Genomic DNA, 18,621 nt, shown 5'->3' with positions numbered 1-18,621 from the left:
GACTATACAGGGGCATATGTAAATATATAGAGATTGAATAGTGTTTTGAATTCGTTAAAGGTGGTATGAACGCAATGGGATACAGACATATTCAATGTAGCGCGTTAGCGCTACATGTAGAATATGTCTGTATCCCATTGCGTTCATACCAGCTTTAACGCAATCAAAACACTGTTCAATCTTTATATTTACATAAAAAAGTCTACTTTTATGTCAAATTTAAAACGGTGATGGTTGCTAAGTTGGGTAACTACGGTAGTCAGGATGACCGAAGATATAGTTCCGATTGTTGAATGTTATAGCTACAGTTTGATTTGAAATATAACAATGACACCTTTAATTATTTTTAAATTATATTTTTTTTCCAATTTGATAATGTATCAATAATGTCCATTTCGAATAAAAATTGAGATAACCGAGGTGGAGCGACTACCGGTATCGTTGCCAGGGTAGTGATGCGGTCCGAAGTGGAGCGAGCCGCCATATTTGATTTTCAACCGAGGAAAGTAACTGTGAAATAGTCTGTTGATCAAATGGTATGACTGTTGAGCTGCTGAATGTTTCTAATGTATGTATCGGTCTACGTACGCGATAAAGACTAAATTCTTCATAGTCACGACTTTTATTTTATTGTACGGATGATAGACAAGTGTTTGCATGGTGTGTGACTGACTTAATTAACTATGGAATTCCTTGAACATTCCTGAGGAAAGCCCCCGGTTGTAGACCCGACCAGCGATTCTTTTTGTTGTTTATTACCGTTACAATGCTTGAACACATATTCCCTGTTTTGATGTCAAATGCATTTAATTGGATCTGATAACAACTCTTTATTATTATTTGAATCGGCTTTGTTTACATTTCATACAGTAGGCCAACCGAGTAGGCTAATGACGAGCATGTTATTGTCTGTGCCGCCTAAGGATCACTCAAGATGAGCTTTTGATATGTTATTTATTACCAAAGTTATCAACATTTTGAGAATTTCAATACGACAAGGGAGATCACTCTGATAAGCTTCGTTTTAGTCTGCTTTAATCACGCTGCGAACACTACAGGTACATGTATCTCCATTGCGTGATATTGTTATTATGATACTTAGATAACGTTTTTTATCTTTTTTTCCATTCTGATTTTATTAAGCATTACATGTGCTGACCAACATTTGTATAAATTTATATATATTTTATATATATATCATATAATTTATATATATTTATTTTAATAACAATAATTTTAATGTAAATATTATATATATATATATATTAATAATAGCAGTTTTAATATAAATTTTTATATATTTCATATATATATTTATATAATTTATATATTTTTCAGTATGTTTTGGATTATCCTTATCTACAAATATTACTATAACTAGTTTTGTCTTGTTAACTCAAATTGCACATAATCAAGAAATACAAGAAACATTCTCCGATCGTTAACAGATTTTATGTTTTTGATAAAATATTTTCAGAAGCTCTCTCTAAGTATACACATGCGTATACATGTACCCGTAACTAATGATATACCCGGATCTCAGATTTTAGATGGTCCAATATCTTTCTTATAACAATGACAATTGTAAGTACATTAATATGTATGCATATCTAATGTATTTATACTGATTACGGAGCAACTAATGTATGCACATGTTGAGTACACATGTACCTGTGTATATCTGAATGTTCTGTGAGGTAAATCAATATACAAAATGTGTATGTTGTGATTTTCCAGTGATCTCGTTAAAGCATGTACATGCACTGTATACAACTCTTCATGACATTGTGGAGGTTAATATTTTAAATATTAATTTTACGTTTCTATTAAAGTTCATATAACTAGACTCTGACGTCACATTGCCCAAACGTTGAGTTCTACAGGGTAGTGTTCTAAGACCCTCGATCTTCTTTTAACAAACACGCATTTTATAAATCAATGTTATTGATATCTTGAATCTTAGGTAATGACCTCGGTCTACGCCCTCGGTTATTATTAATTTTACCAGGGTGGTACCATACCATATTAACCTCACTAAACATCCATAATTGAGAAATACGTGTATCTATGCATTAGAGGGTACAGGGAAAATAAAACTAACGAACAAATGCACTTCAATGGTAACCACTTCAAGGATGACAAAAAATCAACAGAAGTCGTTGACAATTAGCAATACACATTTTCTCCTAATCGTGTCCCCGGGGTGGGAGGTTTCCACGTGCCAGTAGATAGCACGTGAGCCGTGTCCGTCCAATCGATGTAATTTCAATACACATACCGATTTTCATGGTTTCACACTTAACCAGTGCCGACGGATTAACAATGTGTATATAAAATGCATGATTTTTATATACAGACTATGCAAACTTGGGTATAGGTGTACACAAGGACAGGTATATATCTACCTGTATATGATTTACCTGTGTCTAAGGTAAACTTGTTGTTACCTGCGTACAGGTGTATCTATCGGGAGACGAGGTATAGCCCATCATATGGATGGTATACTGAGTAGCCTGAAGTTCTCTCACAGCCGATAAGGACGAACAGTGATCGTAAGGTAAGGAATCATCCGTGTTTTATATCATAATCATTTAAAATTTGAAAGGTGACAAGAAATGCCATAATGTGTTCTTAAAATAAGGTAATAAGGGATTAATGTGTGTGGCAGGTATATTCATATGAATATTTATGAAGTATCGATAGGCATAATAATTAAATTGTTTCTCTTCCCATATCTTATACCTGATGCAAATAAATGTATCAAAGAACGTTTCATGGAGATAATTTAGAAGTGAATTTTTGATAAAAATAAATAAGAATCTTCAGAGAATTCTTTTTTCGTCTTAAATAAACTCACAAAAAATATTAGCTTTGAAATCTAGTATTATTAAAAAAAATAAAACATTTTAACAATCTACATAGTAATTCTTCAACATAATCGGAATCAAATGCTTTATTCTTTCGGATATTTTCTGGAATATTTCTATTTCTTATCAAAGCCAATGTTTATATTAAACACTTTATGTATAATACTTTAGAGTTAAGCTTGCATAATGCACCCCTAGCATGACATGTATATCTCATTACAGATAGCGTCGGGCTGTTTGTTACCCTTCCTCTGTTAATAAACTGTTTATTGCCCATGACCTTTGCTACGTAAACAATTTAATAACCCGCATGGCTGTGGAAAATGACACCCTGAGGAGTGAAAAAACAACATTAAATGAGTTTAAAATATCGATACATGCCGTAATATTTATTAGATCCCACCGTGTGTACTATCTATAATGGCAGATTAGTAACGATGTTAACATATATCTTATACATAGTACCATCGCACCGTAATCTACACAATGATTTATATATAGCGTTTCTAGACAGGTGCAGAATTCATTTTTAATCAAAGAATGAACCCTGCATAACTACCTTAGGCCAGACGCTCCCCAGGAATGATAATGACACATCAATAATGGTTTAAACCTATAGTGCTACAATGTAAATCACAGCAGTAGTTAACGATCTACAAGTCCCCCTGATCTACGGTGCACTATATGTTTCTCGGTAACTATTCGTAACAACTTCACTGAGATACGAGCAAAATACGCTTACGTATTTATATAATAAGTCACCATTAATTTCTAATACTTTATACTTTCGTTAGAATTTATTCCCGATTTGGCGTTGTGTCACTGAAGTTACAATGTAGTAGTTCTAATTGTTTATTTTTTACGAGGATAACATATAGTCCTATGGCCGCTAGATGCTCTCCTCGAAGACAGTTTAGTATTTTGTGTCAATGACTCACATCATACTATTACTTTATCTGTCTGAGTTGATCCCGCTGCTCCGTTTTCATTGAACTTTTGCTCACAATTAGAGTGTGGCTTTTAACATGACAATGTTATATTCCAGATAAATCAGACTTCATATCATTGATTCATATTCTTGATCGTTCGATGTCTTGGTTTCAAAATAATCCTTCTCTTTAACTGCAGTCAAGACAATTACTCCAAGACTTTTTATCCAACACATTTTATTTGTGAAACGAGAATGTTGATAGACGCACAATACTTCAAATCGAATGATGGATTATTTATCATTTTATGTATAATGAAATGTTTGTAAAGGGATTCTACTCGTCTAGCCGGACCCCTGATGTGTGTTACAAACATTCGTCTACCCAAACGGAAAACCTGTCACAATCAAGCCGGACAATGCACTTGATTTTCTCTCGACATTTATTGATTAGTAACTCCGTAAGCAAATAATTTAATTTACCCCCATTTCTGATTTCCTAGCACTTTGATTTCCCCGTACTCGTACAAAAACAGACAATAAGAAAAGTTCCTCAGCTCTCATATTTGTCCTTCCAGTTTGGCTGCAGAGCGTACCTCACAAGAGTAACCACATGTTTATATATGTACATACATGTAATGATACATTTAATGTTGAGCTAATATTTAGTTTCTTTGACGTTCTTCCGACTAGAAGAAAAATGAGTTGGGTTTTAATGAATATACCTTTCAGATTTGGTTACCTTCTGCAATTGTACATATGTACCACACTGCCAAAGGAAACACTCACATGTAGTACTTTTTGTAGTTATCGAAAACAGTCGAATAAATAAGATTATAATGACATACATGCATACAGTTTTTTATATTTTACAATGTATTTCTGCTAAAGTAATCAAATGCTATTTTTTCAGAAAGTATACAAGCTAGCTTATTTTCAAACCTGAAGTCACTTTTGCTTGTTTCCTTTTTGACGACATGTAACGTCAAATCTATTTCTGTTACGGTAATCAAATGCTCTTTTTCAGAAGCAGACTATTTCAAAACTCAGTTCACTTTTTTTCTTTTGTATGTACTGACAAATGTATTTCTGCTAAAGTAATCAAATGCTCTTTTTCAGAAGCAGACTATTTCAAAACTCAGTTCACTTTTTTTCTTTTGTATGTACTGACAAATGTATTTCTGCTAAAGTAATCAAATGCTATTTTACAGAACTTTATATAAGCTGACTCATAAATAAGTACAATATAGATAGAGATGACATTTAGATTGAGATTAATGTTCTTAGCCTACCTAGACATATCAGATACTTACAATGCTAACCCCGAAACCATCACATTTACATTATAGGTTTCCCAAGGTTATTACACGACACTGATGGGCGTTATAATACAGATCAGCGTGTCAAAAAGTGCACGATATTGTTACGCTCGCTACTGTTGTATCAATGGGGTAAAGAAACAGTATTACACCGAAGACTAATTCTGACGGCAATATTGAGATCTAAGTGTTCGAGGGACTTGATAATCGTTTTACACAAAAACGAATCAGTATTAAAGTTATATCACTGGGTATTTTATGATAAACATGTAATATTATTTATGCATCAACACTTATCTAATACTTAGAACTGAAGTTGTGACTATTTCTATTTTAAATAATCATCAATAAAACTCAATCCTTCCATAAGAACACGACCACGTAAGAATGTCGGGAAGTGCACATTTTGTCATAACGCTGAAGCCATAGTAATAAAAATATATTTTGGGGTTGTTGACTGGAATTAATATTGAAATTTCAACATTCAGAAAATTGTTAATTATTTTTCACATATCACCGCATTTTCCCGTGAAGATGACATAGGTCTGATGTACTCTCAGAAGATATTTCTATTTAAAATGGCGACATCATGTCAGTCCGAGAATTAAAGTTTTATCTATTTTACATAATCCACATACATTCTTGTGACCTTTTTGTATGTTACCCACCCTGTAGTTAACGCTCGCATGAACACCCCCTCCCTCGATATAGAAAGTCTGGCTTGACACATACCTACACGGTTCTGCGGAATGATTAGCTATATAATAATGTAGGTTGATAAATGAGTGGGGACATCGGATAATACCATCGAGAAGGTCACCTCACAAAATAAATAAATTCGCGGTTAATTCCTTCAAATGAAATATATGGAGTCTGTTACAGTGTATAGGACAAGGTGACTTGCGCCAAATTAAAATTAATTTGAAGGTCGGATGGTGACAGAGTATCGCTAGAGTTATTTATATGGTTACATCTGTGGCATTCGAATCATATAAAATTTTTAATGAATATTTATTTAATTGATGCAGTGAAACCCCACGATGAATTGCTGTTTATCTTCCTTCAGACCTTGTAAATGTATTTTGTAATCATTTGTAATGAGACCAGATGTTTAAATCAGGGTCGACATTTAGGAAATCTTTTGAGTGTTTAGAATTCCTCAAACCTTATATTTATCGTTGACTTGGTTTTGTAACGTTACGCAATGGAATTGGAAATATATGGTTTATGCAGGTGACACGAGGTGTATAGGCGATGAAGGACGCGTTAATCACGCATCATTTTAGAAAGGCTTTAGGAATGCATCATTTCCAAACTGAAATTGCAAATACAGGAAATATGAACACCATTACATGTACATTTGATTTAGAATGCCAGTGATTTAATCAAACAAGGCACAACTTTGCACATGATAATGCGATTTGAATGTGTATGCATATCGTTAATGGGGATGACTCCATAACATCAATAAGATCGATGTTCAACCAACACCCCTGTTGAAATTGTCAAAATTTTTGATAGTATTTATTTAATTAAACTTCACTATAAAAGTTTCATTTTAGCCAACATATTGGCTATGAATAATTTTCAAACTTATTCACTATAGGCTAATTAGTATGAAGTCTCTGTAATTCGTGTCGAAAATTCCAACAGGTTGGCAACCTCCGTTACTCTTCCATAACCGATGACCTTGGTTTTTCATGACTTCAGTTGAATTATATGAATGTGTTATTGGTTTAGTAAGACCAGAAAATAAGTTAAGGAAAAGCATAGCTAGGTCAGCATGTGTTCTTCAACATAGGTCAGTATGCGTTCCTCAACATAAGTCAGTATGCGTTCCCCAGCATAGGTCAGCATGCGATCCACAGCATAGGTCAGCATGCGTTCCTCAGCATAGGTCAGTATGCGATCCTGAGCATAGGTCAGTATGCGATCCTCAGCATAGGTCAGTATGCCATCCTCAGCATAGGTCAGTATGCGATCCTCAGCATAGGTCAGTATGCTATCCTCAGCATAGGTCAGCATGCGTTCCTCAGCATAGGTCAGTATGCTATCCTCAGCATAGGTCAGTATGCGATCCTCAGCATAGGTCAGTATGCGATCCTCAGCATAGGTCAGTATGCGATCCTCAGCATAGGTCAGTATGCGATCCTCAGCATAGGTCAGTATGCGATCCTCAGCATAGGTCAGTATGCGATCCTCAGCATAGGTCAGCATGCGTTCCTCAGCATAGGTCAGTATGCGATCCTCAGCATAGGTCAGTATGCGATCCTCAGCATAGGTCAGTATGCCATCCTCAGCATAGGCCAGTATGCCATCCTCAGCATAGGTCAGTATGCGATCCTCAGCATAGGTCAGTATGCTATCCTCAGCATAGGTCAGTATGCGATCCTCAGCATAGGTCAGTATGCGATCCTCAGCATAGGTCAGTATGCGATCCTCAGCATAGGTCAGTATGCCATCCTCAGCATAGGTCAGTATGCCATCCTCAGCATAGGTCAGTATGCGATCCTCAGCATAGGTCAGTATGCTATCCTCAGCATAGGTCAGTATGCGATCCTCAGCATAGGTCAGTATGCGATCCTCAGCATAGGTCAGTATGCCATCCTCAGCATAGGTCAGCATGCTATCCTCAGCATAGGTCAGTATGCTATCCTCAGCATAGGTCAGTATGCTATCCTCAGCATAGGTCAGCATGCGTTCCTCAGCATAGATCAGCATGCTATCCTCAGCATAGATCAGTATGCCATCCTCAGCATAGGTCAGTATGCCATCCTCAGCATAGGCCAGTATGCCATCCTCAGCATAGATCAGTATTCGATCCTCAGTCCTATATATACCCTTCCTTATCTGAAGAACGCATGCTGACCTAGCTATGCCATTCCTTAACTTCTTTTCTGGTATCAAAAGTGATAGCAGAAAATAAGTCTTGCCTTGTTGTCCCTGTAATCGTGGCGTTGTTTTTACATTTTTAGCTTTACTACCACTTCGGGAATTATGTTTCCTTCCTTGTTTGACATTGATACTTTCACTGCTTCTTGTCTTCTGTGTTGTTGTGTTACATGTGTTTTCTTACTTCAGAACGCAACTCATTTAAGCGAATCCGGCAAGTAGTTTTTGATTATATATTCACTTCTCTTCCTCCTCTCTCACACATTAATGTCCATTTTACATGTACCAATATATATTTTAAAATGTATTATCTCTGAATAACATCACAATTAAATTAGCTGATTTACCCCTTTTTTATGATTATGACACCGGTATACCATTTCACACAACACAAGACTTTAGTAGAACCTTTATAGATGTATTTACAGACAGGTGGGTCTGTGTTTACCTACGTCCTACAGTAAGTTTTCACACTTCCATGCAACTATTACATACCTAGGTAGATAAAGAAATCATTTCCTGCTGTGTTAATTTCACATGCATGTTTTATTGGGTTTTAAGCCTTCGTTATGATATCAGAGTGATGGCTGACCAGTACTGTAGTAATTTAGATATCTAGTCCATAAAATATTATTTGTGAGTGTCTTGAATCTATACTTCACATAATATAAAGGTCACGTTGTTTGTAAAAGTTCAATAAAGTGTCAACTACTGTTCACAGAATGTGCGCTATCAATATATGAAATAAACAAATTGCAATTTTTGCTTCAAGTCAAACGATCGGTAAAGGAAAGTTATACACATCGAGGGACTGCTCGGTCACATTGTGTAAAAGTACAAATCTAAGTGCATGAGCTGTGTATGATATGAGCTTGCTCGATGTAAATACAATAGAATCTATGAGAATATACAAGGCACATTAATTGATGATCCTCAAATTAAATGTGCAACATTACAACATCAACAATGGAATGGCAATCTTCGTTTTCTGGTAAAACTAAACTCTGAAAAACAAAAATTATTTTTGTTAAAAATAAGAGTAAGTGAACTTTATTTGATACTGTAACCGGACTGAATCAAATCAACATATTTTAAAGGTTTGAATTTTCACGTTTTATCGGAAATTTTTCCATTTTGTTGCTTCCTTTCAACCCCATTGTTACACATGGCGCTATCCTTGATGAGATGTCGCTATCAATTCTCACATAACAAAGGAGTTTATTGCTCTATGTCACTTCATACTTCTTGAAACCTTCCTGAAAATTAATTATGTTTGATTAACATTGATGACAGAAAAAAATTGTTGTGGAAAAGATTTAAATTAGTGTGGAATATTTTATCATACAAATGTTTGCTTCGACCCATGCACTCTGCATGATACGACAGATTGAACTATGAGGCTAAATTAACTCAGGGCCACGGGAAAGTCAAGTCAATAAAGATATAAAATAAATATTATATTTTGATAAAAGACCCAATCATAATGTGTCCATTTGTTACGTCAGCTGTGTTATTAGTTAACCAGAAATTTCATAATAAAATACATACAAATGTATTTGTACAATTATTTTTATCATTTATTCTATACATTTAAAGATGTTTTATTAATCTTTCATCGCAATTATGCCTTCTTTCTACCATTGTTCAAGTACCAAGTAGTTCACCTTTGATTTAATTTTTTTATTTAAACATATTTTATGACCATAGTCAATAGCAATAGGATCGGGCACAAGTTATTTCAACATACATCATATGGCAAAGAAAAGATCAATATAAAATATAACTGTGGCAGCATTGTTCCCTGAGTCATATTCCAATATTTACAATTCTTTTCAATACGGATATTAAAATCTATTACTGGTCTTAATGAAATAATGCACATTTCTAAATTACTGAGACCGTCAAAAAGTAAACGCCTCTCAAGATCAAAACGAAGGCAGTCGAAGAAAAAGTGGAATGCATTTTCACAAGGTTTGCCACATAAACATTCAGGGGTTTCTACAAGATGTTCCCGAAATAAATCATATCTCAAGAGAACTATTTTGGTGGCGCAGCTTTGTATGTATAATATTAATTTTTCTATCATCAACACCAAAATACTTCAGAGGTTGCAAATTGTCTAAATCTGGTGAAATAGATTATTTGAAAGCTTCAATAGTAATTGTCCCTGCCTTTTCCTCCTAACCCAGAAACCCTAAATGAACCTGGCTATAAGATGGCTGTTGATGCAAAACAAAAACTACTCATTTAAAGTAGAACAATCCATTTTTTTTTGTCACCGTATAGTATTTATTTATCGAAACTATAAGCCGTCTCTGTATTTTAATTACCAATATTAATGCCGACCATACATGGTACGTACCCGACATAACAAAAAATATATTGTTATGCATGTTTTATGTATCGTTGTGTATCCGTCGTGTGAAAAATAGCCTAGGCAAATATACTTGTACCGAGTATTTTAAATCCATATAAACGTGTGGATGTGCCTGGTGTGTTAAGATATCTGATTGATTTGTAAATACACTAACAAGTTCTCACGATCTACACTACAGATTCCGACGGCTCACTATCTTATATGATCCTGATCTCGACCACTAAACAAATTATATACTGTGAATGGCGTAGATATTTAACATTCTGTTTAAAAGATATCAGCGCTGAAACGTTACACCAATTTGAACTCCATTAGCGGCGATAATCATTTGTTTTTTAATATTGCTGTAACGTTACCCGAATACATACCTCATTATGCGATTGGACATTGTATTATAAATTAATGTTGTATGAGTAAAACAGGTGTATTTTTTTAAATCACTGTTTAAAAGCCATATTTAATGTATGATTTTATGAAGTTCAGAACAATTGTTAAACTATGATGAATTAAGGATTAATATGGTTATTTTTTATGTTTGGGAGATATAGCACATGTAGAAACTTTGAATAAACCACGAAGTTATTATGATGAAAAGTGTACTCAAACTTTTGTTTTAAATGTATATTTCCGTAACATAAAATCAATTCATATTGGCTCTTATATTACAATATACTATAGATTATCTCTTCTAAATAAGTCATCAATTGAATGACTGTTTCCCCTATGAAATCATAACGCCGTTTTATCAGCCAAAACAAACGCCAGCGTCACTTTTCCTTTACAGAATCATGAAAAGAAGTAATTTTTTAAGACAAATGAAAGATTTAATTATTTTCGTATAATGCATTTATTTGGTCAGGGGGTTAATAGAATTGCTAAAGGATATAATGTCAACATTTTTTCTCGTGCGATCGATTAAATTTCATGTATCTAGAAATTAGGAAACAGACATTCAAGTCGCTCGAAAATAAGTTAGGGAACAGTATCGTTCATTTCCTAAAATATCTTTACCCGAACCTAACACAAATATATTAAAAATAAATTATTTGGATATGATAGAAACCACAATAATTGATGAGATTATAAACATTTTATTTCATCATATATATATGATATGATTACAAAGGGTTAGAACATCCTGTGTGTCGCTTACAATCCTATCAAAATCTGTGATGGGTATGGCAGCCTTTTAAAGTGGGTAATGGTATTTTAGAGAAATAATGGTGATATTTAACCAAACAAGCGTCTAAATGTTACAAATGTATCCTTTTAGAAATGTGCACCAATCTGATGATCATTGGGCCAGTTTTTCGATGTGACATCTCACACAGGTAGTAGGATAACGGGACGAAAGTACACATAAACGACACAAATATTATTCATAATTCTGTCAAACGCATAGAGATGTTATTTGGTATTCCATGATGACCTTGCATTACTTACCTTATAAGAAATGAGAGAAATGGGTACGGTATGTAAAAGACACATTATGTTCTACCTTCCAGCTGGTACAGGACTGGTATAATTATCGTCTGCTACACTCTGTGTGTTCTACGCCAGAGATGCTGGGCGATAATTAAAACATTCTATTGATTTAAAGGACCGTTAGGTGTTAAAGGTGACAATAATTCCATTAAAATTTAAATATTTACTTACGATAACATGAAATGTTTTCGGTAAAACTAGGTACAGATGAAACTAGGTACAGCTTCTACACATTTTACATTAATTTATGATAATACAATGTATATATTAGAACTGAATCACTAGATATAGAATTTCAATAAATCATAATGACAGTCTCGTGACCAAATACACTCTTGGCGAACATTTAACAGTTAAGATATAAGCAAGTGCCTGGTACACAAAGAGGACGTATATAAAAATAACAAGATAAACGCAATTAAAAGTCTAAAACAAAATTTAAATTACATTGAATATATCGAAACAGTAAAAGTCTGTGATAGATTAAATGAACTATATAATGACTTGTGATCAATAATATATCTGTTACGTTTAATGTCAAGGAGATCATTTTGTGGTTATGTAGGATTGATATACAATATTGTATTGCTGGAGAATTTTGATTGTAATGTGATGTGTTACTGTGTATTACGTCATAAAAATGATGTATTTTTTACTCTCCAGCTAATGACGTAATACTAGATTCTTAGCAACAAAGGCGGATAACCATATAGTATAAAAGAACGGAATATTGTATGTCGTCTCTGATTGTGTGGCGTTTCATTACTTGTCTCATTGCGATAGCGAGAGCTATTGCCATCTCCATAGTGTTATAGTGTTATCTTACTCTAACAAACTGCAAAAACATAGAGAGTGTCATATTATCCCATCTAATCCGGCCGATTAAAACTGACAACTAAACATTCGAAAACCAGTTTAAATATGAAATTTCATCTACTTTGAATATGTAATAAATATACATTTTTAAAACATTTCACCAATATTTGCTTTTAAAGATAATATGGTTTCAAACTTTGCTGATTTTTCCTGAATATTTCCTTTCTGTCTTAGTTGATTGATATTAGATAACGATTTTACTTATTGTCCCTAAAATATAGAATATATTTAAGCATTATTCCAAATATCTTTTGTAGTTATGGTGTCATAGACAAAAAAAAACCTGAAGGACATTCTACATAAACTCGAAGCGTCTATGAAAAAGAATGTCCGTCCATAACATCGAAAGATATTGAGGATTATGCTTATAATTTAATTCAGATAACTCAATCAGGTACTAATTAGGCATAAATTTCGTGATTTTACAAACTTTTACAATAAAACAAATGGAGTTAAAGCGCCATTCTTTTGGTCTATGGAAAATATTTATCAATTAACATTAAAGATATTCATACGAAGGTGGTGTATAAAATATACGTTTAGACATTACCAATATCCAAACTAAGGATTATGCATAAAATAGTCGTGTACAATTCGAAATCTGCATTTTGTGGTGTTATAATTTTCCAAAATGTACATGTACCTGTAGGGTCTGAAGACACTTTATGGCGATTTAGAAGAGTTGTTTTGATATAAATGATAAAATTTATGTTTGAATTAATTTGTTTTATTTTCTTTTTTCTTTTTTTTTCTTGAAAAACTTAATGTTTAACATATTTTATCGCCTAACTTAAAACGACTGGATCCCGTCAGCTGTATTTGTTTCAAGAATTTTAGAGACTTCTAATTATAATGATATGATTCTAAAGTAGGCTTATCACCAGCTTACAGTAATGTTTAAACTGTTCATGTATTGACACATTCTTTTGTCTTAACGTACCAATACACAAAACATAATACCTACCCAAAACCTTAAACAAAAATGGAGGCCGCTTGGCACCAACTGATCCTTAACTGTGGACAATGCTAAAGAGGTCAGGAACCACATTCCCGATTCTTGTCGCGGATTTGACTAGTCTTCGAGCCGTAGTCTGTGAACCACAAAGCAGTCAATACATGACGGTCTTACAGGTATTGATGAAACAGTCACCCTACAGTTAACTGTTTGACGTTTAAATGTTTCTATTGTCATGTCGAGAACTCATGACTAGAAAAATAAACAATAAATGTGGAGACGGTAGATATCAGACTAAGTATATAGACTCGGGTACAGTTGATTTCCTGTACAGTACAATCGGGACCTTTAAGAGCTTCTAAATTGTAGTTGTCTGTTAAGAAGATGGAACAAAGACCATGGCCACGCGTGTGGTGTTTTAAGATATTTCTGTGCCAATTTTGCGAGTATGTTTGCAGTATAGAATAAACATTTTCGTTATTCTGCCAAATTTATTTTTGTTGATTGTTTATATTGTAAACAAAGTTCATTAAACCTACATAATATATCGCCGCGTGGGATTGGCATATTTACATGCATTTTTAAGCGCAAAAATCCGGTTAAATCTTCTAAACATCTACATCACCATTGTTACCGATTTTTTTAGAATGTATGAACACGTTTTATGAATAGCTATGTTAATCTTAAATCAACGGTGTCCTAAAAATCTGTGTTATCATTACATGTTCTAAGTGTTTGAATAATTATACATAACATCATTTAGAACTTAGAACTTAGTTAAATGCTTTCTTTCTTTATAACTTATGACGAAATAGTTTTTTATATGTTAGTACGTCTCGAATACCTAATCTAACGTCACATTATTATTTTTTTATTGCGTGTGTGTTTTTTTCTTCTTTTATTTCGTTTTTACTTTTTTACCGCTATTTACATCAATATGTTTGCTATATACATCATGGATGAGTCAAAAATAAAAGAGAAAAATATCACTGGACTATGGTTTCGCCCTAACTCAAATACGCTAACTTAGCTTAAACGCTGAATCTGATTCAAGTTTTTAACTTTATAAAATTATAAAATCTTCCACTAAAATGATTCAATGTATCCTGACAATGTTTGACACTGGTCCTTTGATTAATAGTGGACTCGCAATAATCCGGTCGTCGATAGTCATAGTCGGACGGAATTGTCAAGGAACAGATTTCCATAACATTATTTACACTCACTACATAAAAACGAGGGTCAACCGCATGATCCTATGCAACAAAATATGAAAAATTTAATTCGTATCGATCATGAAATAAAATCTATCTAATTTGTAATGATGATCAATCATATCAGACAATATTTGCTTTATTTTACATATTGAAACAATATACTCAGCTTTGGAATTTGAATATGTTCACCTGTCGTATATCTGACACATTGTAAACAACGGTATGTTAAAATGTATTTGATACATAAATCTCACGCCCTAAAGTAAACAATTCGCCCAGGTGGATTCCAATAGGTGAATCTCACGCTATCAGGATAAAGGGTATCAGTGTAAAATTAATCAACTAGACAGGTCATCATAGGTCATGCCTCATTTAACATGAAAATAAATTGATTTAAATGTAAACAATTTAAATGTATGGTTTACTCTTTCTCTTTTGATAGTAGAACAAATAGTTTCTTTATATACTTTTGAACGTCAGTTTGAAAGATTGTAAATGAAACACAATGTCAATATTGATATTATTTTCATTTAAACAAAATTTAGATCATTTTTGAAATTGACCGAAAGCATGCAATGTACAAATGTTAATTGGTAATTGGTAATATGAATGAAAGAACGTACTATGATCAATCTTGATCCGTGAATTCTGTAGACTCCCCATCTTATCAAATATTTAATTTTTTATTTCATTTTTTTTTTAATTTTTATTTCTTGTATATTTTATTTTTTATTTCTTGTATATTTTACTTCCGCATTTGTCTACACGAAACACCACACCATTCCTCTAATATAAACGTTTCATAAATGTATCAGAGAATATGATAAGCAGACCGGATATTGTTATTTGCACCCATAAGTACTTTTTTATAACCAGTGAATTATATCATTTGTGATTAATTGTAGATACATAATTACAATTTTAAAATGTGCAAACATCGGCCGATTTACTACGGGATAAATTACCATGATCCTGAAACTTAAGATGTTTTACCGACTCATCGATTGTAAATGTAATAATGTTTATAGCGTTATTTGTTGAATGTAATATCTATGCTCATTAGACGCAACCATGGCTTGTAAACTTATCTCCTCCAATATTCGTTAATTACCTGTTTATCGACCGCCCCATTAGCTGGTGGAATATCGAAAAATACTATCTATGTAACTATCTTATTTCTTTTATTCACAGTAAGAAACGTGCATACATAATTGTGTTTTTGATTCGCATATTTTGATCAAAGTTACAGATATTTTTAAAGCAAATTGATACATTTCAACAGCAATGCTTGAAAATCTTAAATCGCCCTTGAAATATGAGTTAAGGTTCATAGAGAAATAATGATGTTCTTTATGAATTATAATTATTCAACTTAATAAAAAAGTCGAATATACTGATATCTTTGGACGTGCTGACAGAAATTTGGCACTTCGTGAATACAACGGGAAACTATTAGCCTTAAATACTATACGACGATCATATTACAAAGAACATATCTATTGTTTTATCAGAACAATAGAATGGACACGGGGGCTGGTCGTGCAGGGAAGGTGTTGACCACATAGCACGTGCCTCTTAACAACGTTGTTCATGCGTACAGAACTTATTCGGCCCTTAGATACCGGGTCGTCAGACAAATGGTCTTAAAACAAAAGCTATAGGCGGAGAGCCCTCTATGGACGGGGTTAGCCATGCAGAAATCTGTCCGATATCACAGAACGCCCATTGTTGTTCTGTAACAATGGAAGTGTGGATGTGTAAACGTTTGTATCTTATCGAGACCGTCCAATATGGACGTCGCTGTCGTACTGTAGATTCGTCCTCCAATCTGGTGTATAGTATCATGCATGTCTCAAGGCTTTGTAGTTTCGAGGGTCTAGAAACAAACATAATTAATACAGAAGAAGCCACTTCATATGAACTCTAGTCTATGAAGAATGTCCTTCTGTTTTTGTCTATGACTTCATAATATTAAACGATATAGTGAATAACGCATCAGTATATCCTTGAGTTAAATTCCTGTCCAGAATCCACATATCTTCATATCTCTTTTCGTTTGATCCATTGTGAAATAAAGATAATTTGACGTCTTTATCAATTCCCGGAAAAAACCTGATATAACAACATAAATACTATACGATTGTAATTGAAATATATAAATACTCATTTTTATTGTTCTCAAATAATTCCATTTTTCTCATTATTTTCAATGAATTTTTGCTTAGCTGTTTCTGAATCATGCAAACATGGGGTCATCATTGTCGAAATGGAAAGCTATCGGTATTTCGAATAAATTCAATAATGTTCCCACTCGTTGTGACCCACATAGCGTCAGACATTGATATGATCGGGTTAAGAGCCCCTTTGTCTTAACCAAACACACCTGAAGTAACACGTCCACTGCCTTGTAACAATAGCTGAGTATTGTTTGTGTACAGGTTTAGGATATTTACCATAGAAATACAGAGTCTTAAGAGCTCTGTATACAGATTAGGTCCATGTTTTATTACATCGATTATTTATGAATCTCTTTCCAATATGTAATGAAGAGAAATGTATCAGATTATTACTCGCTATAAAACAATCGCCTGATTTTATGGTGTATATGAGTGAATGACATTAGCGGTGCATTTTGATTAACCATAATGATTATACCTAAGTAGGACCAGTTCTGTGTAGGCTTTTATCGCCATGTACACATGGATATGACTAATAACGGACTAGACGATACTTTTATTTACTCATGGATATGACAACCAACTAATTTAACATTGGAAAATTAACATTTTAAAAAAGGTAGGTTCCAAATAAATTATATGTTCTAGAGGCAGTAAAAACGCCTGTATTGGAGATATGGATATGATATTTGTGAATTATTTGGAGCAATTTAAATTGAATTTTGAGATTTTAAAACCATATTATTGGTCAATGACAACGTGTTTAAAATTATTTGCTCATGCACATTTTATTACTTTTGTATATAATAATACACTTAATGACAAATTACAAAACAAACTTCATTTCCATAAATATATCTCGCCAATCTACTACTATTGAAAACGTAGCTAAAATTTATTCTCGTGGACAAAAAAGTGTTTTGTGTTTAGTTTGTTTTTGTTGGTGTGGGTGTATGTGAAATCATATATTTATATATTATTACAAAACATACTGCTATATCTTGGACATATAATATCTTACCACTCTACTGTTAAGGAAAACATCCGATAAAAATAACGTTATCATGTAGGTCATGCTACATAAAGTTCAGGGGAACTCCCAAGATATCTATGTATCAATTGATAACGACCCACAGGGTCCTAGTAAGGAGGATTACTCCCTTTTACTTATCGACTTTCAGCAGTACGAGGGACGTTATTCTATTCATAAATCTTGTTAGTGGTAACATCTCTGAACAAAGCCAAACAATGGCGACCCATGCGTGTAATCAAAACATCAATAAAATCTCGCCTACTGGGTGACAAGTTATTTTATTGAAAGTAAATCCATGATAATTAATTTCCTTATCGCGTACGCTTCAGCCGACATTCTTGACAAGAGGAAATCTCAAGACGCTATTTTCATTTAGTACGGTGTAGATGTGATCACTTATTTTTAACATCCTCGTTAGATGCGAAATAACCTATTGTAAAAGTTAAAAATATGATGAATTTTAATTCGTTTATTATACAATATTTATCACGACAG

General features: G+C 33.4%; 2 protein-coding genes across 2 annotated transcripts in view; one reads left to right on the top strand and one right to left on the bottom strand.

Moving 5' to 3' along the window:
* Positions 1–2,308: 2,308 nt before the first annotated feature.
* LOC138336066 (uncharacterized) overlaps positions 2,309–18,621 on the top strand; it is a 20,105-nt gene continuing 3,792 nt past the window's right edge. The window contains exon 1 of the mRNA XM_069285349.1: positions 2,309–2,557. The gene's annotated coding sequence lies outside the window, so the exon portion shown is untranslated. The remainder of the gene's footprint in view (positions 2,558–18,621) is intronic.
* LOC138336658 (A-kinase anchor protein 5-like) lies at positions 6,888–15,579 on the bottom strand. Its single transcript, XM_069286189.1, has 2 exons — positions 15,540–15,579; positions 6,888–8,011 (listed from the first exon to the last, which is right to left on the bottom strand). The coding sequence occupies exons 1-2, from the start codon at positions 15,577–15,579 to the stop codon at positions 6,888–6,890; spliced, it is 1,164 nt and encodes a 387-aa protein (XP_069142290.1).

The sequence above is a fragment of the Argopecten irradians genome, chromosome 12 (genome assembly GCF_041381155.1).
Source record: "Argopecten irradians isolate NY chromosome 12, Ai_NY, whole genome shotgun sequence".
Classification (NCBI taxonomy): domain Eukaryota; kingdom Metazoa; phylum Mollusca; class Bivalvia; order Pectinida; family Pectinidae; genus Argopecten; species Argopecten irradians.
Note: the sequence above shows the minus strand (reverse complement) of the source record. Positions and strands in the feature narration are given on the sequence as shown.